The 26521-nt window shown below is 41.5% G+C and overlaps 1 protein-coding gene across 1 annotated transcript in view; it reads right to left on the minus strand.

Moving 5' to 3' along the window:
* Positions 1 to 957: 957 nt before the first annotated feature.
* Positions 958 to 26521, minus strand: part of LOC145394562 (eukaryotic translation initiation factor 3 subunit G-like) — a 37254-nt gene continuing 11690 nt past the window's right edge. The window contains exons 3-9 of the mRNA XM_080268403.1: positions 15406 to 15497; positions 13835 to 13981; positions 11466 to 11630; positions 10492 to 10648; positions 10198 to 10355; positions 9565 to 9647; positions 958 to 2949 (exon numbers count right to left, since the gene is read on the minus strand). Coding sequence (XP_080124529.1) covers positions 2931 to 2949; positions 9565 to 9647; positions 10198 to 10355; positions 10492 to 10648; positions 11466 to 11630; positions 13835 to 13981; positions 15406 to 15497 — 821 coding nt within the window. The 3' untranslated portion in view covers positions 958 to 2930. The remainder of the gene's footprint in view (positions 2950 to 9564; positions 9648 to 10197; positions 10356 to 10491; positions 10649 to 11465; positions 11631 to 13834; positions 13982 to 15405; positions 15498 to 26521) is intronic.

Here is a 26521-nt window from a genome sequence, read left to right on the forward strand (position 1 = left end):
TGAATGAGTCCCCCCAGTTGCTCTAGTCAGCCCCTTTTTACTTGATGGAACTGAACTACTCTCACAGCTTAAATACCAAGTTACAGTTGCATGAAATTTGACGTGTCTTAGTAATGAGGCAGGAATAAGTCTTCTTGGTTACTAGTCATCAACCCTCCAATGTGACATTTCACCATCAAGTGAGATGAGAGTTTAGGGGCTGTTTTTTGGTTAAAACAAATACTCTATAGTTTGAGATAGTGAGGATTACCTATACCTGACTTTCAAGCACTCTTTGTTACACATTTCCCTCCAGCTGGAGGTGATGGAGAGGAACACTTTCACAAGGTGGTACCAATACAACCGGAGAGTGGAGCTGCCACATTATTCAAATTTCCCTCAACCCTCTCCATTACCCAGGAGGAGGAGGATTGACTGTGGAGGAAGGGTAACTTCAACCTGCTGTCCATCTTGTTCACATAAAGATAAGCTTGGGGCTGCATCTACTACATCCCTCAACTCTGTACCCATCCCCCTATTGGAGGATGGTGAGGCTGCAGAATAGCAACTTCCAGCCCACCAAGTTCACACCCAGATGAACCTGAAGTCACAACTACAACTATAGTACAACCACTACAACTACTGCTTCTGTTGCTCATATTACTACTACTGCTGTTGCTACTACTAGTTACTATTGCTGCCGCTGCCATTACTACTACTACTGTTGCTACTACTACTTGTACTACTGCTGCTGCTACTAAATGTACTACTGCTGCTGTCACTACTACTACTACTGCTGCCATTACTACTACTAGTACTAGTGCTTTTGCTACTACTTGTACAACTGCTGCTGCCAGTACTAACACCAAAACTACAACAGTACTACGCTACTCCTCTTGGGTTTTTGGTTTCCTGGTAACAAACAGGTATGCCCTGTATTACCTATCAGCTCTGGGGTTTTCAGTGAAGGTATGACTACTTACTGTTTATTACTGGGAATAGTTTCATATACAAAAGCATACATATGTGGCTGATTCATTGGGTCTAGTGGAAAAGCTGGGTGGAAGGGATTCACAGATGCTTGAATTCTTAATTTTCTTTAACATTTCAGGTTTTTTTAAACCTGAAAATTTTGAGATTAACACAGAAACCAAGCTGTATCTTAAGTATCCATCCAAACCAGCTTAAGCAAATACAGGGTGGTCCATATAAATCACTTTTCTCCCACTCTGAGTGGTTTCTCATGTGGTGTGGAGACAGCTCAGTCAGCGTCAGTGTTTATTCTGCATCATTTATCAATTTCCAACTCCCACTGCTACAACAGCAGACTGAGCCTTCCATACAACAAATAAGATACCACCAGATGAGTTTCTAAAGAAATGCTATTTACAGAACCCCCTCCATATAGTTCATGCTGATACATGTATTCTTGGAAGGCAGTCAATGAAAGAAAAGACCAAGTGTTATGTAGCCTCCAAAACTAAACAGAATGGGGCCTCACTTAAGTGGCACAAAAGGGTTCGTTGCACCTCATCCTAAGTGATTTATTGTGCATATCAGATCTTAACAATGTCCTGCATGCTACAGTATTTATATCATTCTTATTAACGAGTGTTGGTGAAGGATGCCTTCATGTGGTGGTACCAATACAGTATAACCATGTGACTTCAATGTCTGGTTATACAAACGTCCCTCAATTACCCCCCTATCCCCCAGAAGGAGGAGGAGGAGGGACTACTGGATGAGAAAGACAACTCAGGCCTACAGTCCACTGCATTCACATCTACACGAGCCTGGGGTTGCAACTACTGTACTACTTTATTCATTCATTCACATGGGCTCCAACATTAAATGCATCAGCCCTAGCCACTTAATGGCAGCTCTACATGCTACCTGATCTCTAACAGCTTCTATGATTAGTCACTTAACTCTGTTGTCACACTCCATGACTTTGTCCAAAGTCTTTTTCATTCTACCTCTGGCAACTATACCCTCAGTGTTACTACATTATCTAGTTTACATAAATAATATACAAGATGATACTGAGGTGTAATGTGCTGAATACACTGCCATGGAAGTGGTGTTACAAAACCTCCAGAGCCACACAGAATGCAACCAAGGTTTTAAATCTCTTACTGTGTCTTCTTTGGCCACCTTAATATCCATAAGCATTCTTCAAAAACCAAAACCAAAATTTAAATAGCCTGAAGCCATAACTGCTGCTACACACAAATGTATAGGCAAATATCGCATAATTCATCATACACAATAATCCTTTACAGTACTTTATATCAAATCTCCTTTCGTAAATATTCAAAAGCAATCTTTAAAAACCAAACACCAATTTTAAATAACCTCAAACCAAAACCGCTGCCTAAATAAAAACAAAAGGTCAAATAATATCACAGAATTTACCAAACATCATATCCTCTACTTTATATTAAATCTTTCTTAAATCTTCAAATCATTTAAAAAAAAAAAAAAAAAAAAAAAAAATCACATGAATTTAAATAACTTGAAACCAAAACTGCTGCTTAAATAAAAATGAGAAGCTAAATGTTATCATAAAATTCACCTAGTTTTAAATCACCTGCTTTGTCTTTTTCTGCCACCTTTCTTAGATATCTATTGGTACTTTATATATGTATGTGTAGCCTGGAATCAAAATTGTTACTAAAAACAAAACAGTAAAAAATATCATATATTCACCAAACACAATACCCCTTTACTGTAAATGAAATCTTCTTTCTCATTTAATCAAAAGAAATTTCCAAAAGAACGTGCAAAATTATATACCCTAGATCCATCACTGCTACTTAAATAAAAATGAGCAGCCAAAAATTATCATATTCATTATACTGCACACAATAACACCTTACACTGTATTAAATCAAACTAATCATTCTTTTTTCTAAATGAATTTATTTTTTTTTCTAAGTTTCCAGCTGCTCTCACTGAGTTCCCGATGGCCTGAAAAAGATATAAAAGGTATTAATTACTGAATATCTTTATAATGTGATTTAATTAAACTCCTTCAGTCTGGTGACAAAGCTTCTTATTTTGTTCTTGCCATTAAGAAACTCACTGGGAGAATGTTTGGGTGGGGTGGAGGGGAAGCCTGAGGATGAGATGGAGGATGGGCAGACTAACTAGGACTCTATGAATGAAGTGGAGGTGGAAAGTGAGACTGAAGAGGAGGTGGAAGGATTGGGTTGATGTATACAAGTGAGAGTGGTGTGAGCTGAAGCGAGGGCTGCTTGATCTCAGACGACAGGGTGAAATGTAGGCAATCTGTGACCACCCTCTATCAGGTTTGGGTATCTGACAAATAGATATATATTTCCAAACGATTTTACTCAGTTTGAGAGAATTTTAAAAACTTGATAAATTAGATATATGCAGCCTTCACTAACCCCTGGAATGGAATGTGAGAGGTTTTTCCCAAGCTGAACACAGATGTCAGGAGATTTAAAAAAAAAAAAATGATAGCTAAATCTACACGAGAGAGAGAGAGAGAGAGAGAGAGAGAGACTGATTCAGAGAGACTTTTAGAACTGGAAGGGTTAAATACAAACTTCACTAACCTACTCAGTACAAGTAATCTTTCCAATGCTGAATAAAATTGTCGGGAGGCAGCAGGAACAACATACAGAGAGATGTCACCATACTAAAGGGGTTTAAGTCTAGTTTTCCATAATACTATATGTGATATACCATCTATAGTAACTACTGTCTATACCAACTAAACATACTATGAATACCAACTAACTACACAGTGTATTACATCATCATCTCTACTAATGAGGCTACTGTCTGTATAACTCAACTACTAACTACATACTGCACATCAATACCTACTAACAATATTATCATGCCTCTTCTAACAGGCATACCAACCATATTAACCCTTTAACCGCGGGTGTCATTCCAGAATGACAGTGACAAAACTGGACCAAACCGTGGGTGTCATTCTGGAATGATCGTGAATATTTTGAACACCGCGCGTTTTCCCGGCGCGCAAATAGTCTCACGCAAGAGTAGCTGTCGAGTTCTTTCACGCCAGCCATCCCACACCTCCCTCCTCCAACCCCGAGGGGGCCCCCCCCACCCCTGCCCTGACCCGCGTCAGTCAGTATCTGTCCAGCTCTGTGCGTGATAATGGCGCTCCGTCCCGACTCATCGTCGCTCGCTTCCTCCTCTACAATGATTAGTGCTAGTGTTCCCTCTACCTCTACACCGGTAAAGGAACTGCTGACGGCAAGGCAGAAGGGGTCGAGCACTCCTGAAATTAGAACTGAGCTGGACAAAACTGTAAGTACTACTCGTGATTGTGGCAGTGAAAGTGACACACTCACAGCAAGCAGTGATGATTTGGCAGTGATTGGTGGTGAACCATTTTCCATTGATAGTGACAGTGATGAAAATGATCGTGTTGATTCCCCCCCACCAACCCCAACTTACTCTGGGAAAGGAAAGGCTCCTATGGGCAAATCTGGTATTGCACGTGGGAAGGGAGTGAAGCGCAGGCTCACGTCTCCCACACCAGGCCCTAGTAAGCATTTCCCATCAATTTCCCGTTCCCCTAGCCCTATTGCCCTCACATCATCATCATCATCATCTGTCGTGCCCTCTCCTCAGTCTACATCATCTGAGGAGTACGAATTACCAAAGCCTGCAAAGCGAGGGAAGGCAGGCCGTGCAGGCAGGCCTAGAACAAAGGGGATGCGTGGCAGTTGGAGGGCAAAGCTGGGCGATAAGCGAGGCGATAAGCGAGGTGATAAGCGGGGTAGAAAGGGTCAAGTTTCACCACGCGCCAGGTCAGAAACCCCCCGGCCTGCCCCCCGCTCAGTTCCCTCACCCGCGCCACCCCCCCACTCACCGCCCCCGCACTCACCCCCCTCCCCGTTGCCTTCTGCCTCACCCACCTCCCGCTTGCCTCCTGCCTCACCTCCTGCCTCACCCATTGCCTCCACATCAGCTCCTTCTCACGGGGAAAGGAGTGGAATGCAACCTGCCCCTGCCACTGAACCACGCACAGGGCAAGTGGATGCATTTGTTTGGTCTGACAGTGGAGATTTCCAGCCACACAATCCACCGTTTGATATGACAAATGCTGGAATACAGCCTGCCTTCCCATGCAACGCAGGTGATTAGTTTGTTGATTACTTCCTGGCCTTCCTTGATGATGAAATTGTGCAGCATGTCAGCGATGAGACCAATAGGTATGCAGCTCAGTGTGCAGCAGAAGGGCTGGGACCTATTGGCTCACCAAAGCAAGTGTCGTGGTTGCCTGTCGGGATCAGAGAGCTGTATGTGTTTTTTGCACTAATGTTTCTGATGCCCCATATAAAGAGACATGAGTTGGAGGAGTACTGGCTCGTGGATGACATAACTACTATCCCAATATTCGGGAAGTATATGTCACGGGATCGGTTCCGACAGCTGCTAGGATACCTGCACTTCGCTGACAATGACAACCCGTCCCAAACTGACCCTTTGTGGAAAGTGAGGGATTTTCTCAACAGGATTAGGGATCGATTTATGCGATTTTTCAGGCCTATGCAGAAAGTCGTCATAGACGAATCCCTGGTATTGTTCAGAGGACGTCTCAAATTCATGCAGTACATCCCCAGCAAACGCCACCGCTTTGGGATAAAGTTCTTTGTGCTGTGTGACTGTGAGACGGGGTATATCCTTGATTTTGTCATTTACTCGGCTAGCACAATGGATGTGAACAGGAAAGACCCCCTTGGCTTCTCTGGCTCCGTTGTAAAAGTGCTGATGGAGAGGTATTTTGGTGGTAATCATGTGCTGTACACAGATAATTATTACACAGCACCGAAACTCTCCAAATACCTTGCTGAACACGGCATTGGCACTGTTGGCACTGTACGGAGCTATAGGAAAGAGTGGCCTAGTTTCCCCGAAACATCATCATCATCCAGGGGAGATGTTCACCTGAAGAAGTCAGACAAGCTTCTTGCGATCAGGTGGCATGACAAGAAGGTCGTGAATATGATCAGCACCATCCACAAGGGGGAATTGAAGAGAACTGGGAAGGTCAGCTACAGGACGGGAGAGCCAATCATGAAGCCTGATGCCGTCATTGATTATAATGTAAATATGAGACTTGTTGATAAGTCTGATATGATGATTGGCGAAATCGACTGTCTCAGGAGAAACACCTGATGGTACAGGAAGGCTTGCCTGCACATGCTCGATATGTGCATGCTCAACGCCTTCATTCTCTACAAGACACAAGTCGGGGGCATAAGGCAACCATCACTGAGACAGTTTTCGAAGACTGTCGTGCAGCAGCTACTTGCACGATTTGGTCAGATGACGGCATTGATCCCGAGGCGACACTCTGACACACAACCTGACCGTCTTGAGTGCCGCAATTACATAAGCCGGCACCAGCTTGTGAAATTGCCTCCTACAGCAGGCAGCAGGTTGTCACAGGGCCGCTGCAGAGTATGTTCTACCACCACACGGAGGCCTAGGACGAGAAAAATGAGCACACACCAGTGCCTTGAATGCCAAGTCGCTCTATGTGTAACTCCATGCTTTGCCGAGTACCACTCTCTGAGTAAATACTGAAAGTGACAGTGATATATAGTGATGCGACAGTGATGTGCTTTGCCAATAATTGTATAATGGATAATGTAGTAATAAGGGATATTTTGCCTAGAAAAAAAAAGGAAATATTGGCCAGTATAATAAGTGATATTGTAATAAGAGAATCTGCAGCACTTATGTAATTCTGTGATGCACCAGTGACGCAATATAGTAATAAGTGCATTGTAAATATAATGTACATTGCCCATATTATATGTAAAATAATATTAGAAGTTAGAAAGAATGAAAAGATCGCATGAAACGTCAGTGAGCGGGTGCCGCCGCAGTGAAGTGAGGCGCAGCCGCAGTGAAGAGCGGGCGCAGCCGCAGGGAAGTGCCTTTTACCTACCTCAGTGAACACAGAGTGGGTGTTTATCGTATGTACAGTGTTCATATATGTTTATATTACTATTATGAGAGAGTGGTTGGCATTTGGTACTGGTGTGTGGGGCGTAAAATAGTTATTTCACACCCCTCACTTCTAACGGCTCTCCCCGTCCTGTGAAAGTCAACAAAGTCATGAACCCTACATCAGTGGAAAGCTGAAGGCTAGTACTTTCTAATGGTACCTTATTTTTTTCTCTAGCTTTATTCTGTGCAGAGTTATTAAGGTTTAAAGGTTTGTTTACATTTGGCTGAAACCCCCGCGGGAGAGGACAGTCAGACCAAAACAATACCCGCGGTTAAAGGGTTAACCACCTATGTTCAATGAATAAACACACTGAGGTGGTATGGACAAAATACTTGAAAACAGTGACAAGGAGGGTGCTTGAAAGTGAGGCTGGTTAATATTTCAAAGCTTAGAGAGGTTTGTCATGTCTCTCTGCCCAAGTAAACAAATATTTACCTAATATTTAACCTCTTTTGCTTTTCACTTTCCTCCACTGGCTGATATTCCAAAGCCGTGAGATTCCTGACACGTTTCCTTGCTTATAAATCATTCTCATTGACATGATAATTCAGGAAAAGACATGCAAATCCAAAATGATAAGCAGACCCAACAGAAGAGTAAGTGAACTTTTTTTTTTTTCCCCATACTGTACCTGTGTGGTGTTCATCTGCTAAACCCATATAATAAACATTCCCTATTAACCTAAACCTGGTTCTAGGTAAGGAGGCCAAATACCAAACTCATGAATTCAGAAAAATAACCTATGTACATAATTCAACCTATTCCACACTTAAGGTATCAATCTGTGTTCATTTCATGCCCTATCTACCAATCATCTCAATGCATCAACTTAGGCATATAACCCAAAAGAAAAAAATGTTATCTTTGAATCTAATGAGTAAGATGAAAAATCCTCTTCACAAGAAGCCTCCATTATGCTAAAATCATTCATAAAGTACCAAGAATAAAATAAAACAGAACATTATTACACTGAAAAGATTAAAGACAACAGGTCCAGATGATAGCCTTCCTTAGCCAATTTGATGCTGAATGTTATTCCAAAAGTTAGGAGGCACGCTTGAAACTTACTCCTAGGGTGAAAGTTTCCACACCAAGATGAATCAAATCATCTAGCAAGCAGAAAGTTTAAAATTTAAAACAGGAAGTATAAAACAAAAAATCATCACCACCACCATCTAATCCTGTGTTGACCCATGAGGAGCAAAGAAACCCAGGGCTAGGCAAGTTGGTCCTGACATTTAAGATGAGAGTGACCAGCCTCACTCATCCCCGAGTGGCATTACGTGAACAATTAACTCCAAAAACCCCTTGGATATAAACCTACACAGGCTCAATTCAGTTGGAGCACCTTAATTACCCACTAAACTACCAGGCGCCAGAATTTAGTTATATGGTTACCACCCAGTGTAGCAAATGGTTTCCTGGTGTACAGGAAACCATTTGGCTTATCACTCAGTGGAGAGTCACCTGCAGACAGAAGGAATAGGAAGGAAAAGCAGAAGATAATAATAATGATAATGATAATAATAATAATAATCCATCCATCCATCATCCAATCCTACGTTGCCCCATGAGGAGTGTAGAAGCCCGGGGCTAGGCAAGTTGGTCCTGACATTTAAGATGAGAGTGACCAGCCTCGCTCAACCCTGAGTGGCATTACGTGAGCAATAAACCCCAACCACCCCTTGGATATAAACCTGCACCAGAGCAAACCAACTGGAGTGCCTTATCCATCCATCCATCCAATCCTATGTTGCCCCATGAGGAGCGTAGGAGCCCGGGGCTAGGCAAGTTGGTCCTGACATTTAAGATGAGAGTGACCAGCCTCACTCATCCCTGAATGGCATTACGTGAGCAATAAACCTCAACCACTCCTTGAATATAAACCTACACATGCTCAATCCGAGCCCCTTAATTACCCACTAGACCACCTGCTGCCATACTTTGGTTATATGGTTACCACCCAGCACAGTAAATGGTTTCCTGGTGTACAGGAAACCATTTAACTTGTCATTCAGTGTAGAGTCACCCACAGGCAGAAGGAAGAGGAAAGAATGAAGGAATGAAAGACAGAAGAGGGAGCATAAAGTCACCTGTAGGCAGAAGGAAGAGGAAAGAATGAAGGAAAGACAGACAGAAGAGGAAGGAAGGAAGAGAGGAAAGGGCAGACACCCAAAGCAGTACTACACCATGTGAGTAGATGGTGAGCGCCCTCATCTACCACCTGTCCCCGCCTACCACTAATAATAATAATACTGTACAGTAATAATAATAATAATAATAATAATAATAATCCATCCATCCATCATCCAAGCCTATGTCCCCCCATAAGGAGCATAGGAACACAGGGATAGGCAAGTTGGTCCTGACATTTAAGATGAGTGAAATAATAATCCATCCATCCATCATCCAATCCTACACTGTCCCATCAGGAGCGTAGGAGCCCGTGGCTAGGCAGTTGGTCCCGACATTTAAGATAATAATCATAATAATAAAGACTAATATACTGGAAAACTTAAAGAAAACAAGTACCTTTAAGAGGTATAAGTACTTACTTAGCCCATTCGACGCTGAGGATAAGATGATCGTAACCATATCCATTGAGCACCTGGATGGCTTTGGCTGCATCCTCTCTTCTCTGGGGAAGTAAAACACAACATCAACACTCTCAACCTCCTATGACTGTCCATCCATCCAGCCATCATCCAATCCTATGTTACCCCATGAGGAGCAGAGGAGCCCAGGGTTAGGCAAGTTGGTCCTGGCATGATGAGATTCAACTTCTAACCAAACTCTGCATCAGCCAACCTCTTCACAGATTCACACCTCCAAACAATAACTGGGAATGAAGTCATTCAGTGTGACCTCAGGGATAAGTGAATGATGTGAGGCAGCTAGAGACTGAACAACATGGACAGGCACCATTAGATGACCAAGGCCAATGCATGCAAGTTTGTTGGAGCTGTCATAAATGAATGAATGAACACTATGGTCATATTTAATAACAAATTTCAAACCGAGTTTCATTGAGTTTTAGACAGTGGTAGAGAGGGTGCAGCTCTAGCAACATGTTGGCTGGTATCTCATATGCCAAATCATCACCATAAGTATAATTTACACAATTCATCCAACCACTTTATCATCTGTCAGTTCCAAGCCTGATTAACCTCCATACGTCACTTTCTCACCTTGAAATTGATGAATGCAAATCCCTTAGACTGCCCAGTGATCTTATCCTTTGCCAGGAAGATTCTACTAATGTCCCCAAACGGCCGGAAGAGGTCTTGCAGATCTTGCTCACGAGTGTTCTCTGACAGGTTGGTCACACGCACTGTTGCTGTCTCATCTAATGGTAGAATATTAAAATATATTTTGTCAGTCATCCGCTTACATGTTACTGATGCAAACTCTATGAGAGAGTTCAGTCTTTATTAAGTGTCAAATATCAAACAAGTTGTGACTCAAATTGCGTATTAATTCACCTCTACCACGTGCAGACATCATCGACTCTCCCTTCTTGGAGCCACCGTCTCTCATTGAAGGAGGGACGTATTTGCCCTGTGTTCCTCCACCAATCTTGCCCTTGTCCACCGGTGGACCTCCAGGCTGGGGTGCCTCATCCTCCACCTTCTCCTCTCCCTGAAATAATCATCATCATATCATCAACCTTCTCCACACTGAAACAATCATCACTACTAACCTTCTCCACTCTGAAAACCATTGTCATTCTAAATGTACTTCGTACTGACAAGACGGAGTGAGGTTGATTAAAGAAACGATATAAGACATAAAAAATAAAATCATTATTATTGGATGGGGTGAGGTTGGATTCAGAAATACCGTGAGAGAAAGCACAAAATTAGGAGTACCCGGTACGTTCAAAGTAGCTACTGTATCCCATGAAATGGGCCGGACAATCATTCAAGTCTTTGGAATTTGTGATCAACCTTACAAGCATCACCTTCTGCACACATATTCTTTCTTAGACACTCCTTCAAATAAATGTACATTCATACACAAAAGCAACATCAAGCTTCCCCTTATGGAGTCCCCGTATTGGAGCTGGCCAAGGTATAAGTCTTCTACAGACTGGAAGCTAAACTAAGTGCAAAAACTATCTAATCACTTCCAAACAGCAGCAGGATATTGTTAGGAAGAAATTGAAATATGGAAGCTAAACCCGGTGCTAAAAAACAACTAATTACATCCCAACAGCTGGTAGAAATTGATGGATAAAATAATAATATCTGTAAGAATCAGTAAGTTATATACTGGTAGTCTACCACTCTCCAAGTATGACAGAAGCAAATATATCTCCAATCATACACCAACAACAAAGGAAGCAGAGGCTTGAACTCGTCCTTGTATGAGCACTGCTTAGTCCAATACTACTAGTACTACTACTATTATTACTACCACCACCACCACTAACTGTAAAAATCCTCAACACACCCACCAGCAGTGAAGTACGCAGGGGCTCCAGCTTGTCCTTGTATGGGCACTGCTTGGTCCAGTGGTCCTCCTTGCAGAGACGACACTTCACTTGTCCCTTCTGAGCATCCATCAGTTTCTTCTTCAATTCCTCCTGTTCATTTTGTTCCTCCTCCTTGTTGCTCAGGAACTATGGTAAAACAGTAAGAGAGGGAATTTTTAATCATGAAATCAAACAATATTCATTGATTCATCTATCTATCTATCTATCTATAGCCCGACGCCCTAATCCCGCAAAGGGTGGCCGCAGACAAAACACCTCCAAGTCACTCTGTCACCCACCATTTGACTACCCTCCCCCCAACTCACCCCCCCCTCCCTCATATACCTCTCAACTCCATCCCTCCATTGATTCATCATAACAACAAAAAATTATGCCATGCTTCCTCGTTAACCCCTAAGCGCCAGTTGACATGTATAGCCGTCACGATTTTGGGTGTGGAGCAATGCCGCAAGCGTCTTCCCGCCACCCTTTGAACTTTAACTTATCCCTACTCATCGACCGGAAACCTGGAGACGTGGGGATACTTTCATTTGAAAGAGGAAGAGTTGGTGAGTCTTATGTATCTTTAATTCATTCTCTAGCTGTTATAGTTTGGCAGATATTAGGGTTTGAAATAAGGATATTTTTTCCAAAATCACAAAATCCCCCATACGGAGCAGCATGCGACATTGGGAAACCCCTGGCATGTAGAGGTTAAGCGTCCCCATAACGAGGTTGGCCAAGGTACAGCTGATGGTGATACACTGCAGAACAGTTGTTTACTCTTCTCTAGCAGTTCACCATCGTCCCCTCTGAGGTATGGGAGTGAGTTGAGGGATATTTGTACACCTGGGCATCAGAGCCACACAGCTATGTTGGCAGCACCATAAGATGTCTATCTCTAGCACTGTTGCAAAAAATAAAAGTTACTTACACATTTAACACATACTCGGCAGAGACAAAGACGGCTTACTGGTGGCTGGGTGTATGATAGTAAGATGGATGCAAGCAAATAAATGGGGCCCAAGCATGACATGGAGAGGTGAGGTGTGAGAGTATGTAAGGGAGAGTGGTGTGTTGTGGGAGGCAAGGCATTACTGAGTAGGGAAAGAAAAGCCTGGAGAACTGTCAATACAAAACAAGCCCAAGAGCTGTTATGGTAAGTGGGGGCACTCACCATCCACTCACTCAATGTAGTACTGCTCTCAGGTGCCTGCCCTTTACTCTCTTCCTTCCTTCTTTCCTTACTTCCTCTTCTGTCTATCTTTCTTTCATTCTTTCCTCCTCCTTCCATCTACAGTCGTGGCTCTACCCTCAGTGACAAGCCAAATGGTTTCCTGTACACCAGGAAACCATTTACTATGCTGGGTGGTAACCATATATAATCAAATTTTGGCGCCTGGTGGTTTAATGGGCAATTGAGGCGCTCCAATCAGATTGAGCTGGTGCAGGTTTATATCCTAGGGGTGGTTGGGGGTTTAATGTTCATGCAATGCCACTCAGGGATGAGTGAGGCTGGTCACTCTCATCTTAAATGTCAGGATCAACTTGCCTAGCCCCAGACTTCTATGCTCCTCATGTTGCAACACTGGATTAGACGATGAATGAATAAATGAATGAATGAAAAGAAAAAATATTAAGCAGAGACAGAAAAGCTTGGAGAGCAGTAAATACAAAAGCTGAAGACCAACAACTGTAGTACCAGTACACAAAAATCAATCAAAGAATTATAATACATGAAAAAATTCATTACCATACTGAGAAATTATTACATGGGTCACAGATGCCACAAGCAGGTTCTGGTGTAGGTGGCAAAGCAAACTCAGGGTGAAGATACTTGATTCACTGCGCCAAGTAGTATGTCTGGTGTGTATGATGTCTGGGCTGCTACTGACTGAGAGGGCAAATAGGTCACAGCCAACTGGAATGTGCTGAACTTAACAACTCTGAGCTACCCACAACAGATTTCCTAACAGTTATACAGTGCAATCATACATCATACAAATAGGTATACAATAAGGCATAAACAATACATAGGGACAGAAATGCCTGGAGAGCTATAAATACCTGTATAAAACATAAGCCCAAAGCTGTACTATATAAAAATCAACCAAAGAACATTAAAAAAAAAAAAAGTCATTACTGAGTAGGGAGAGAAGCCTGGAGAGCTGTAAATATCAAACACAGAGCTGAAATACATAAAAACCAAAACATTGTAATAAATAAAAAATCCAGTTACATACATAAACACATTACACATCCTCTGCAGTGATAATTGTAGGTAGCTATGTATGTATGTATGGTACAGCCAGATGCCAGTGATAATTGTAAGACATAAAAAAGTCACTTACATGCATAAACACATCTTCTGCAGTGATGGTGGTAGCAGGGTTGGGACCAGGCTTATCATTCTTGCTGAGGCCATACTTGCGCCAGGTCTTGCGTTCTGCGATGGTACGAGCAACGCGGTGCTTCTCAATGCGATAGTGGCTCACAATCTGAAAAACACCAAACATGATACAGTAAGATTATTTTTTATTACATCATATTCCAGGGAGCCCTGTTCGTTTTCGTTTTCGTTTTTTAAAGGCTCCAACATGCTTGCATGTGTCGGCCTTGGTCACCTAATGGCGGCTCTCCACGCTGCACGATCCATTGCAGCCTCCCTGTTCAGTCCCTTAACCCTAAGGTCACACTTAATGACCTCGTCCCATGTCTTTCTCGGTCTACCCCTCATAACCCCACCCCCAATATTAACACTTCTCACCTTCCTCATCCAATTATCATCCCCCATCCTCTCCACATGTCCAAACCACCTCAATCTACCTCTCCTCATCACAACACCAATACACTCCAGTCCCATCCTAACTCTCAACTCTTCCATTGTAAACCCAGCCCCTCCAGGCCTTGGACGCAGGGACGCACTGCACATCCACCTAATCATAATATGTTATGACACAGTACTACAGTATGCAACTACAACTATAGATAACAATATGTAAAACATGTAGTTATGTCTGAAGTTCTCCAGGAAGAAACAACTACACATCCCCTAGCCTAGACTAATCAAGAATGCCGAACACCTCTGATCATGTGACCGAAACATAACTGACACACACACACGCGCATACGTACGCAAACACACTTAAGCCGGAAGCTTACGGGGGATATACAGTAAGTCCGATATCACATATTGGAAGGTTAGAGAGTCAGAGAGAGAAGACAGAGAGCGAGAGACAGCCAAGAGAGAAGGAGAGAGATTCCCAGAAAGCGAAAGGGAGTAGGAGAGTGAGAATAAACTAAGAGGACCGCAACTAACACAAACAGCTACTAACCATACACGGGTCACGCCAAGCTCTTAACTTTTATTCAAGTGACTGTCTCACAATAAATTCCATCAACCCCAATCTGCATATTTCATCACCCTACTTAAAATACGAAGAGCATAACGGAACAGAGAAGGCCTACACTGACATCTACAATGCCTCACCATTACTCTCTCTCCTGAAGCCACTCCCATCGACGATACAACCAAATAACCTTCTCTATCTCATTAAACCCCTCGGCTACGTTCACTGACACTGGTGGCTAGCGGTAACAATGAATTGACTACGCTCAATCTACACTCATCGAGATTGGCGAAAACAAACCGACTACAATCAATCTACGCTCATCCACAGCCCAACATTGATCCCCTCACTGATATCTATTTTGCATCATTTATTTATTTCCTACACTCACTGCCACTACCATGCCCATACTAGCAAAATTACCATTTTTCAACCTTACAATGGGATGAACAGGATCCAAAATCAAGGAAAGAAAAAGTATGAAAAAGATTATCATATGGATGACAAAGATAATAACACTCCCAATGGTGAGGATAAAGCTAATGATGGTAACAAGAGAACAAGGCTGTTACCTTAACTTTCTTGCCCTCGTCATTGAGTGTGAACTCTGTTATGGTCTTGGTGTTGCCATCACTCTTCTCAACAGGCGGAGGTAAATTTCCTCCTGTAAAATAAATAAATAAATATAAAAATATACACCTGGTACAGATAAACAGACAGATAAAATGTAACCTGTAAATGGATAAATAAATAAATAAATAATGCACTTTAAGAAATGAAAATGTACATAAGTAAACAGATAACATTTCCATTCATTCATCATCTAATCCAGTGTTGCCTCAGGAGAAGCGTAAGAGCCCGGGGCTAGGAAAGTTGGTCCTGACATTTAACATGAGAGTGACCAACCTCTCTCATCCCTGAATGGCATTACATGAGGAGTACCTTAATTACCCACTAACCACCAGGTGCCAAAATTTGTTGCATGGTACCACCCAGTGTAGTAAATGGTTTCCTGATGCAGAGGAAACCATTTGGCTTGTCACTCAGCGTACAGTCACCATAGACAGAGGGAAGAGGAAAGAATGAAAGAAAGATGAACAGAAGAAGAAGTAAGGAAAGAAGAAGGAAGAGATGAAAGGGCAGGCACCCGAGAAGGAGGAAGAGAGGAAAGGGCAGGCACCCGAGAGCAGCACTACATCGAGTGAGGATGGTGAACGCCCCCACCTACCAATGCAAATAAAGAAAAAATAGCTATATAAATCATCATCACGCTCATCATTCCCAACTCTCTTTCCCACCCTAGGATGGAGTAAGCTAGGGTTAAGGGAACAAGGAAAAACCTGACAGAGGCACTAGCTACGGCAGGCATTGGGGAATGGGTAAATTACCCCAAATGGGGTAAATCTAAAAATCTGAGGGGTAATGCATATGGTATATTACATAAATGATGTAAGTTTTAGTGAACAAGATGTAAAACCATGTACGGTATCATGTATCATGATATTTGCTGCTTAGCTACCATACTACTGACAATGCGTACATATATATATATATATATATATATATATATATATATATATATATATATATATATATATATACTGTATATATATATATATATATATATATATATATATATATATATATTTTTTAAGTCTATGGGGTAATTTCATTTTACTCAAATAGCCTACATGTTGTGGTAATAATCTAAAAAGTTCCCTGACCCTTGGGCTATACTGTAGACAAACTGATTGATAGGCAGATAGAAATTTAATCTTTAACACCACTATTAAGTATTAAATACTGTATGCAACATTGTGAATGAAATTTACAAAATAACTCAACAAATGCTAAAATTGTATCATTTGTATCATTTACAAAGGCTCCAACATGCTTGCATAAACTGGCTGGGTCACCTGATGGTGGCTCTCCACACTGCTCGACCTCTAGCTTTTATCCTTAAAAAATTCATACATATGCAAACAAGAGTGTGCTGAAACCAAAAAATTCCATGAATAGTGACAGAGTACAGAAGGCAAAGCACTTTTCCTTAAATTTAGTAGGGCTGCAAGTAATGAAATGGTTGACAAAACAATGGAGGACATATAAACAGGGAAGTAAACTTTGTACTAAGTGAAGAGATTGAAGAATGTGACTATACGAGTGTACTGTATGTAAGTGAGGTGGAGGGGGAGACTGAGAATGAGATGGAGAGGTCTATGAATGTGCAGGTGTAAATTAGGGATATGGCAGCCTGACAGCAGAAGAGAGGTTGACATGGTGGATGTTTGTTTCTGTACACCCCTTCTGAGATTAAGGTGTATGGCTATATCAGATACAGTATACAATGGGGTCCAGCTCCTGTGTGTGAGGGGACACACCACATACAAACCTGGAATTTAGCTTGCCTTCTTGTTCAGTTTCACTTGAAAAGAATAAGTTTTGCAAACTAAAGCCTGGCTTCTTTCTTTTCAGCATAAACAAAAGAGTGCAATAAAAGTTTTTATTTTCAACAACTTTCCACTCTCAATTACCCCTTTCAGCCTCATTCTCTTCTCTGCACTACCACATCTCTCACATTCTCACTCTACCACTGCATTTCTTGCTGTTTTTCTAACTCTATGCTTACCCTCCTCCCCTATTATGGCAGCCATGGAGCACCTGTCTAGCCACGCACATGAACCCCCCTTCTGTCCGTTTCATGCAAGAAATGCCTGGTAGCCTCAGTCTTTCACATAAGCAATTGGTCAACTTTGGACCGATCTTCCTCAATCTGTGTTGTGTAATGTCTATGTTTTCCACCTTTTTAAATGCCAATATCTTAAAATGCATGAATCTCTCTCTCTCTCTCTCTCTCTTCTTTTTTTTTTTTTTTTTTTAAGAACAGGCTTCTCAGGTCATACAGTAAAGATTGAGTTCTTTCTTTTTCACTTTATGAAATGTATGAAAAAATATTTATTCTTCAATCTGATGATATAACCCTTATTTCAGCAAACCTATCACAAGTGATCTTATTCAATTAGCTTGTAATAACTGGAATCAATGAGGGCTATTCCTATCCCTTCCAGTTCAAAGGGTCTCTCCTAAGCTACACACACCCACGCACGTACTCACACACGCACACAGACACACGAAAGTCTTTAGGTAAGGTAGGAAGAAAAAGAATAATGTGGCCTCGAGCTGAAGGGTTTAAGACCATTTAAAAACAATGCTGCTTGCAGACAATTCCATGAAGAAATTACAAAGGTATTTGAGTGGAGTACAAAAAGGGAGATGGAATTTCATACAGGAAAATGCCAGGTATTGTAACAGAATTTGGAGGAAGTGAAAATACAAAAACTGGGAGAATATAATCCAAGAAAAATCTATGAATAACTGTTAACCCTAAATTGCCTGTGGAGTCACGTGGAGAGACAGGCTGACGAATGAGGGTATAAAGGAACGTTGTGGTGTGGATGTGGATGTGATAGGAAGCGTTATGAGGAATACACTGAGGTGGTTTGGCCATGTGGAGAGGATGGAGGGTGAAAGACTGACGAAGAGAGTGTATATGAGTGAGGTGGAGGGGGGAAGAGGGAGGGGGAGGCCGAGGATGAGATGGAGGGATGGGGTGGAGAGGTATATGAGAGAGGGGGGTGTGAGTTGGGAGCAGGGCAGTGAAATGGCGGGGGACAGGGCGACTTGGAGGCGATTTGTTTGTGGCCACCCCAAACGGGATTGAGGCGTCTGGCAATAGATAGATAGATAGAAGTATGCACCAACACAAGATCATGCAGATAGACTGAAAGAAAAGTTCTGGACAAATGCAGAAGCATGCATGGAAAAGTTTGAAAGGAATGAGAGACTGTTTTTTTTTTTAATGGAGATATGAATGGAAACGTAAGGAATGTGAAGGTGGATGGAGTAGTTGGCGAGTGGGATGTGACTGCAGAAGTGGATGAGAATGGCAGTGCTCTAGTGGGCATCCGTGCAGTGAGGGGGTTGGTGACAGCCAATACCCTCTTCAGACGCAAAATGATAAACATGTATATGTGGCAAGTGATGAGAATGGAGGGTGGTGAACTGAATGAACGGAAGGCAATTATTGACTATGCGCGTGTGCATGACAGAATGAGAACATGTGTAATGGATGCAAGAGCATACAGAGGTTGGGAGAGTGGACTTTCTGACCACCATTTGGTGGTGGTGGAAATCAAGATTCAAATGAAATGGAGGAGAAGGGAAGGACAGAAGGAAGTACCTGTAGTCCGGACAAGGAGGGTAGCAAGGTTGCAAAAGGATGGAAAAAAGGCAGAATATAAGAGAAGTGGAGGAGCAATTGGGTAAATATGATTTGGAGCAGATGGGAACATGGATGGTGTGTGCAAAATATTCACAGAAGAAATCTTTGCAGCTCATAAGGTGGAGTGTAGGGTGAAGAGAAGACGAAAAGGAGCGCAAGGAAAAGCATGGTGAAATGAAGAGGTGAGACAGGCTGTGCTGCAAAAGATGAAAGCATATAGTGAGTGGATAAGAAACAGGGGTGTGGAAGAAGTTGAGAGACTTCACCTCCACCTCACCTGCATAAACTATCCTTGTTAGTCTCTCGCTCTCCATCCTCTCCACATGGCCAAACCACCTCAGTGTATTTCACCTCATGCTTTCTATCACATTCACACCACAAAGTTCCTTCATTTCCTCATTCGTCAGTCTGTCTCTCCATGTAACTCCACATTCTCCTTTCAAATAACTCATTTCCACTGCTCTCACTCTAGACTTCTGTCCCTCCAACAAGGTCCAAGCTTCACTTCCATACATTAGAGCTGGTATCACAATACTGTCATGCAGTAACTTTTATACTTCCTTGTTCAATTCCCTGTTTCTTATCACTGCTTTCAAAGTACCAGCAACCTTTCTTTCTTACTGTAGCCTACCTTTTCAAGCACTTCACCCTCTTAACTTCCATCTTTACTCATCACACTACCCAAGTACTTAAATGCACTCACATTTTCCATTTCCTCCTCATGCAACCTCACTGTACATTCCCTAACTTCAATTCTCTCGAAGACCATAACTTTCCTTTTCCCTACATTCACTTTTAGATTCCGTTTCTTACACACTCTCCCCAACTCAATCACCAAGCCTGTTCCCCTTCGTCTTCACTTAACAATACAGTATCATCTGCAAACAACAATACAGGGAGTTCCAAACACTGCCCTCTCTCATCAGGACCACTCCAATATCCACTGCCCTACCTTGTATCTCTTTTATAAGTCCATCCATATACAGACTGAACAACCATGGGGACGAGACACATGCCTGTTTCAATCCAACATTCAAACAAAAAAATTCACTCAGTTCACTGTCCACACACACTGCAGCTTTAGCACCCTCATACAAACTCTTCATGGCATTCAACAACTTCCTATTTACTCCATATATTCTTAAAACTTTCCACAATCCTTGTCTATCTACCTATCTATCTATCTATTGCCAGATGCCTCAATCCCGTTTGGGGTGGCCACAAACAAATCGCCTCCAAGTCGCCCTGTCCCCCGCCATTTCACTGCCCTGCTCCCAACTCACACCCCCCTCTCTCATATACCTCTCCACCCATCCCTCCATCTCATCCTCGGCCTCCCCCTCCCTCTTCCCCCCTCCACCTCACTCACATACACTCTCTTCGTCAGTCTTTCACCCTCCATCCTCTCCACATGGCCAAACTACCTCAGTGTGTTCCTCATAATGCTTCCTATCACATCCACATCCACACCACAAATGTCAAATGTTTTCCCCATATCCGTGAAGGCAGCTTACAACCTCTCTCTCTTCTTTAGAAACTTTTTCACTAAAGACCTAAGAATGAATACCGGGTACCTATTTGATCTACACCAGTGCTATTCAACCTGGGTGGACGGTCCACCTTAGGGTGGACGAAATTCAGTGTGGGGTGGACAGCTTTCTTTGGGTGGACAGAGGGTGGACCAGATCATTACCGTATATGGATAGAAGAAAAAAGAAGAAATTAATAATATAATACAAGTGGAGAATTTACATATGTGTAGTCAAAGATAGCCTGTATGTTGATTTTTCTGTGGCTCACGAGCACTTAATCCAGCTTTATCTCGAAATGCATACACTATACAATGAAATTTATACAAGATTTAACCTCTCTGTCTTTCCCTTCAGATTTATCACAAAGTGTAAACATGAAATATATATTTGTATATTGTTTTTACTTGCCTACGTATTTGTACATTCAAGAATCTAAAAAAGTAAATATATAAGGGTAGGATCATGGGATTATACAGTTAACCGATTGGGGTGGACAGCTTTTAGCAATTCAACACTAGGGGTGGACGACGCCAAAAAAGGTTGAAGAGCACTGATCTACACAACCTCTTCCCTTCCTAAAACCTCCCTGTTCTTCTCCACCTAGCAAATTCCTCTGTTATTTCCCTAACTCCATCAATAAGTATCCTACCACATACTTTTCCTATTACACAATGAAGACAAATGCCCCTATGAGTACTACACACTTCTTTTTCCCTTTTTGCTTTGTACAGGGGAATAATTATATCTGACTTCCAATCCTTCGGGACTCTACCTTCCTCCCAGGCCAATCAGAAAACTAATTTATAGTGGAACAGATTCAAAATAATGTGGTCTACGTGGTTGTGTCAGATTTCCTGGATCGAATGAAGTGAAAGGTACCGAAAACTGACCATTACTGTACTGTACTTTGTTATACGGTACTGTACTTCATGCTTAATCCCTAAAGCACCAAGTGACAGCTATGTCTTAAACGAAATTGGTGGATCGGGGTGCCAGGTGATAAGCTATACCAGCAAGTGTTTTCGCATCACAATCTGAAGTGGCCGCCACTTGACCTCGTCGCCAAAGGGTGGTGATAGCCTCCCAGCACCCGATGCAAGCATAGCTCAATCGTCTCTGTGACTCTGCCAGGTGTAGGACGATGTTTTCTTACGTCCCTCATCTGATTCTGTTCCCGCCTTATGTGGATCCTTGCATCATCCACCCATGCCAAGCCTCGTTCCAAGAAGACTAGAAAAGGGCACAGTGATAGTGTCATAAGGCATGCCTTGGATGCAGTGTCTAGTCTGTCTAGTAGTGGAGTAGGTTATCACGTTGAGAGCTATGGCATAGTCGGCGCAGTGGGCAGACACACAAACACCTCCTCTCTCTGGACAAAAATTAGTTCTCTTCCTCACGTCATTAGTCATCAATGCGAGGACCTACATATCAGGACTCCATATTATAATTACAAATCATAATAGATAGATAGATAAATAGATAGATAGAGAGACAGATAGAAGCAGGGAGTCAGATGATGAGAAGGTATTGTGTCTGTGAGAATCGAGCAATGCTAAACATGCTTACACACTCTTAACTCAAGGAATGCTTATTAGGCACACGACAGCGCCTAGTGACCATACACACACATACTCACACACAGGCTTCTAGAACTTTCTACTCACAAGGAACACACGTGATACAACCCCTGCTACACCAGAAATTAGGAAAGAGAGGTCAGAAGGAGAGAGGCCTTAGAAGAGACAGGTCGCAGGGAGAAGGGCTTGGTAACTTGAGAGAGAGACAGAGAGAGCGAGACAGAGAGATAGCTAGCGGGACTGGACTCTATACTCCGCTCTGTGTGAGAGACTTGTTAATATTTCCAAGACAAATAAAAATAGTCCCATACTATTCTTTACCTCTCCTGTCACTACATGACAAATGGGAAAGAAGATTATCTACTACAAGCTACTCCAGTATAATAACCGCTCGTCCACAAGTCTAATATATATATAACTCAACCACAAAGGAACCACAAAGTCTTTTTATGACATTTGGTAGCAGCGAACGTATACGAACCTCGTCTACGAATCAACATTGAATTCCTACAAAATATCAAGATTGAAAACAAGAATACCTCTCACAACCAACAACACAACCAGCTCCTGACAGTTCTCTCCAACCCCCCCTCCGTCTCCACGATCATCACGCTGATTTAGAAGTGATCACACGACGCCTTGCAAGTAGTTTAACAAAATATTGATACGATCTTGCAATTTCTACGACGAATCAGCGAACTACAACCATCTACAATCAACTACAATTAACAACTCTACGTCGTCTGTATAATCTTCTACACGCACCTACAAGTAGCGGCAGTCTTCATCCCACAACAAGTAAATCACTACAGAAAAGGACCGAGAAAACATCGACATAGAAAAACGGAACAAACAAACGAAGAGTGAGACACGACTCATAACTCATCTTACTCACTCATCTTCACTCAAGTTACTCATCGCTACTCATTCACTCACCACAGCTACCAGTGTGGGAAGTTGAGGTCACCATACGTGTGCTGAGACGACGCCAAGCCGTGTGTCTGACACCCCACAACACGCCAATCAACCCGTGAAGAATAACGCTATCACCACGTGCAACACCACCCACACCATTCCCACCACAGTAAAAATTAGTGAGTTACATAGTTACTTCATTTATACAATACACAGTGATAGACAATAAGCTTCTGCACAAACATATAAAACGTGCTGTATAGTTACAGCTTAAATACACATACTTACTTCAGTTATCTGCATAACTCAAACACTAAATAATCACCAACAATAAATATTCTACACTGTATATATTCATTCATTTATTATAACATTTATTTACTACAAACGAGTGTTACCATTTATACCTACATAAAATACGTGTTACATACATACAACTAAACATTATAACATCTACAAAGTAATAAAGAAAATATACCATCACAGTTACTCAGTGAGCAATTAAAAGAACTGTATTTAACATTTATTAATTAAACCTACCTAGTGGAAACAGACAAATTAAGTTACAAGGTAAACTAGAGAGAGGAAAAAAAAAAAAAATGGCCAACACAAATGACGTTAGCAAGAGTGAACATCTTCAACACAATCGTGAAGACAATGATTTCCACACAGTGCTGACACACATATTACCCACGCTAGGTACAAGTGAACAACAAGTCAATGTATATAGTTAATACTGTATATAGTGTATATATTTTTTATATAAAATAACAAAATATGGGACTATATCATATCATTTTCAGGAATACCTGTGCAATATAAACTAAACTTTAAAAAAATATCCCAAGGAAATTAGCCAGTAATTATGCAACCATGAAAAACATAGAAAAAGCGTACACAAACGAAGAAAAACAAACTATAGAAAATCAATACATACAAAAAAGAAAGAAAGAAAGAAAGAAAGAAAAGGTAAGAAAGAAAAAAGAGAGAAATAGAGTAAGATCACATAACAAACAAATGAAAATAAGTGTAAGTGTTACTACAAATGCCAAAATACCACATAAACTACAAACAAAAAAGCAAATTGTATTCTCCACAAGCAAGTGGCATGGCACATCATATCATCGACCGCAGCATATGTTAGGACTGCAATTATAACAATTATGTAACTCCATATTATAATTATGTAACGACAAACGATTGCATTATGTTACACTTATTACAATTATGTAACTACAAACGATATGTAACAATTATGTAACGACAAACGATTGCATTATGTTACACTTGCTACAATTATGTAACTATAAACAATATGTACCAATTTATGTAACAGTTGCATTAACAAGATGTAACTTTTATGTAACTTTAACTACAATTATAAGGCCAAGACACTTATGTAACAGTTGCATTAACAAAATGTAACTATTGTACAGTTATAAGGCCAACACAATTATGCATTTCACTACAATAACCCAAGTACATACTGTATTACAGTTAAATAATTTACTTTAATGCATTTATTCAAATATGTATACAACTTGTTTAAAATGTAATATTATTGAATAATCACTATTTACTATAAATATTATATGTATACAATATTCATACAATTATGTTACTTTTACAATATTATGTATTTCACTTAATTAGCTTGTAAGTTCATTATAATATGTATATAATATGTATTAATATGTTAGGACTATTAACTGTCAATGGTACGCCATTTTCGCGTGACCGAGCAGATATCAGGACTCCATATTATAATTACAAATCATAATAGATAGATAGATAAATAGATAGATAGAGAGACAGATAGAAGCAGGGAGTCAGATGATGAGAAGGTATTGTGTCTGTGAGAATCGAGCAATGCTAAACATGCTTACACACTCTTAACTCAAGGAATGCTTATTAGGCACATGACAGCGCCTAGTGACCATACACACACATACTCACACACAGGCTTCTAGAACTTTCTACTCACAAGGAACACACGTGATACAACCCCTGCTACACCAGAATTTAGGAAAGAGAGGTCAGAAGGAGAGAGGCCTTAGAAGAGACAGGTCGCAGGGAGAAGGGCTTGGTAACTTGAGAGAGAGACAGAGAGATAGCTAGCGGGACTGGACTCTATACTCCGCTCTGTGTGAGAGACTTGTTAATATTTCCAAGACAAATAAAAATAGTCCCATACTATTCTTTACCTCTCCTGTCACTACATGACAAATGGGAAAGAAGATTATCTACTACAAGCTACTCCAGTATAATAACCGCTCGTCCACAAGTCTAATATATATATAACTCAACCACAAAGGAACCACAAAGTCTTTTTATGACATACAGATCTGGAGATATTTTCATTTGCAAGACGAAGAGTTGATGAGTAAAATGGTCATCAATTCGTTTCCCTAAGTGCTGTACTTTCCAAGATATTTAGGTCTGAAAACATGTAATTTTCAGTGGTTTCCAAGAAATTACCCATAGTAAGGTGACGATGTTAAATACTGCCCAGGGTGGAGAGGTATATGAGAGAGGGGGGTGTGAGTTGGGAGCAGGGCAGTGAAATGGCGGGGGACAGGGCGACTTGGAGGCGATTTGTTTGTGGCCACCCCAAACGGGATTGAGGCGTCTGGCAATAGATAGATAGATAGATAGATACTCACAGAAAAGTTTTTAGGATAAGGGGTTGAGATGGACATTAACGCAATATCCAGCTCGACACAAAATACTGTACTGAGTCAATGGGGGGCACTATGCAACATCCAGTGTTTCATGCTATTTGGCATACAGCTTGGATGAATTACACCGGATAATTGAGAGATTACTGTACTGTACCTGTGTTGGTGGGGTAACACAATGGTGACCTGAACGATGACCGTTCTCCATCGTGCCTTCCTCCTAATCCACCTTTCTACAGTTCTGCTTACAGTACCATTGGTTCTAAAACTGAGAGCCATTCTCAAACTGAGAGTCACGGCCATCATGGGGGCCACAGCAGGATTTTAGGGGAGCCAAGGCAGGCTTGTGATTGATAGTTGTAAGCATTAAAATAAATGAAGCACAGTTCCTTCCCCACTCCCATCAATCATTGCAAAGGGTTTGAGCAAAAATGAAAGGGGGCCACAACGATGTTAAGATCCCAAGTGGGGAATGATGTGACAAAATATGAAACATTGACTTACAGAGAATGTTTGAACTATATGTTCGGGATTCAATCCCCCTAAATAAAGATTTATCATGTCTTCTCTCTTTCCCTGTAGTTGGATGCATGCGGTTTAGCCTCTCCATTCCGAGGTACAGTACTGTATAATGGTCTTACCGTCTTTGGGGGATGTACCATATTATGTAAAGGCAGGATATCATCGCCTGACTAAATAAGGCT

The sequence above is a fragment of the Coenobita brevimanus genome, chromosome 27 (assembly GCF_032717465.1).
Source record: "Coenobita brevimanus isolate Jiangsu-jjx chromosome 27, ASM3271746v2, whole genome shotgun sequence".
NCBI lineage: Eukaryota > Metazoa > Arthropoda > Malacostraca > Decapoda > Coenobitidae > Coenobita > Coenobita brevimanus.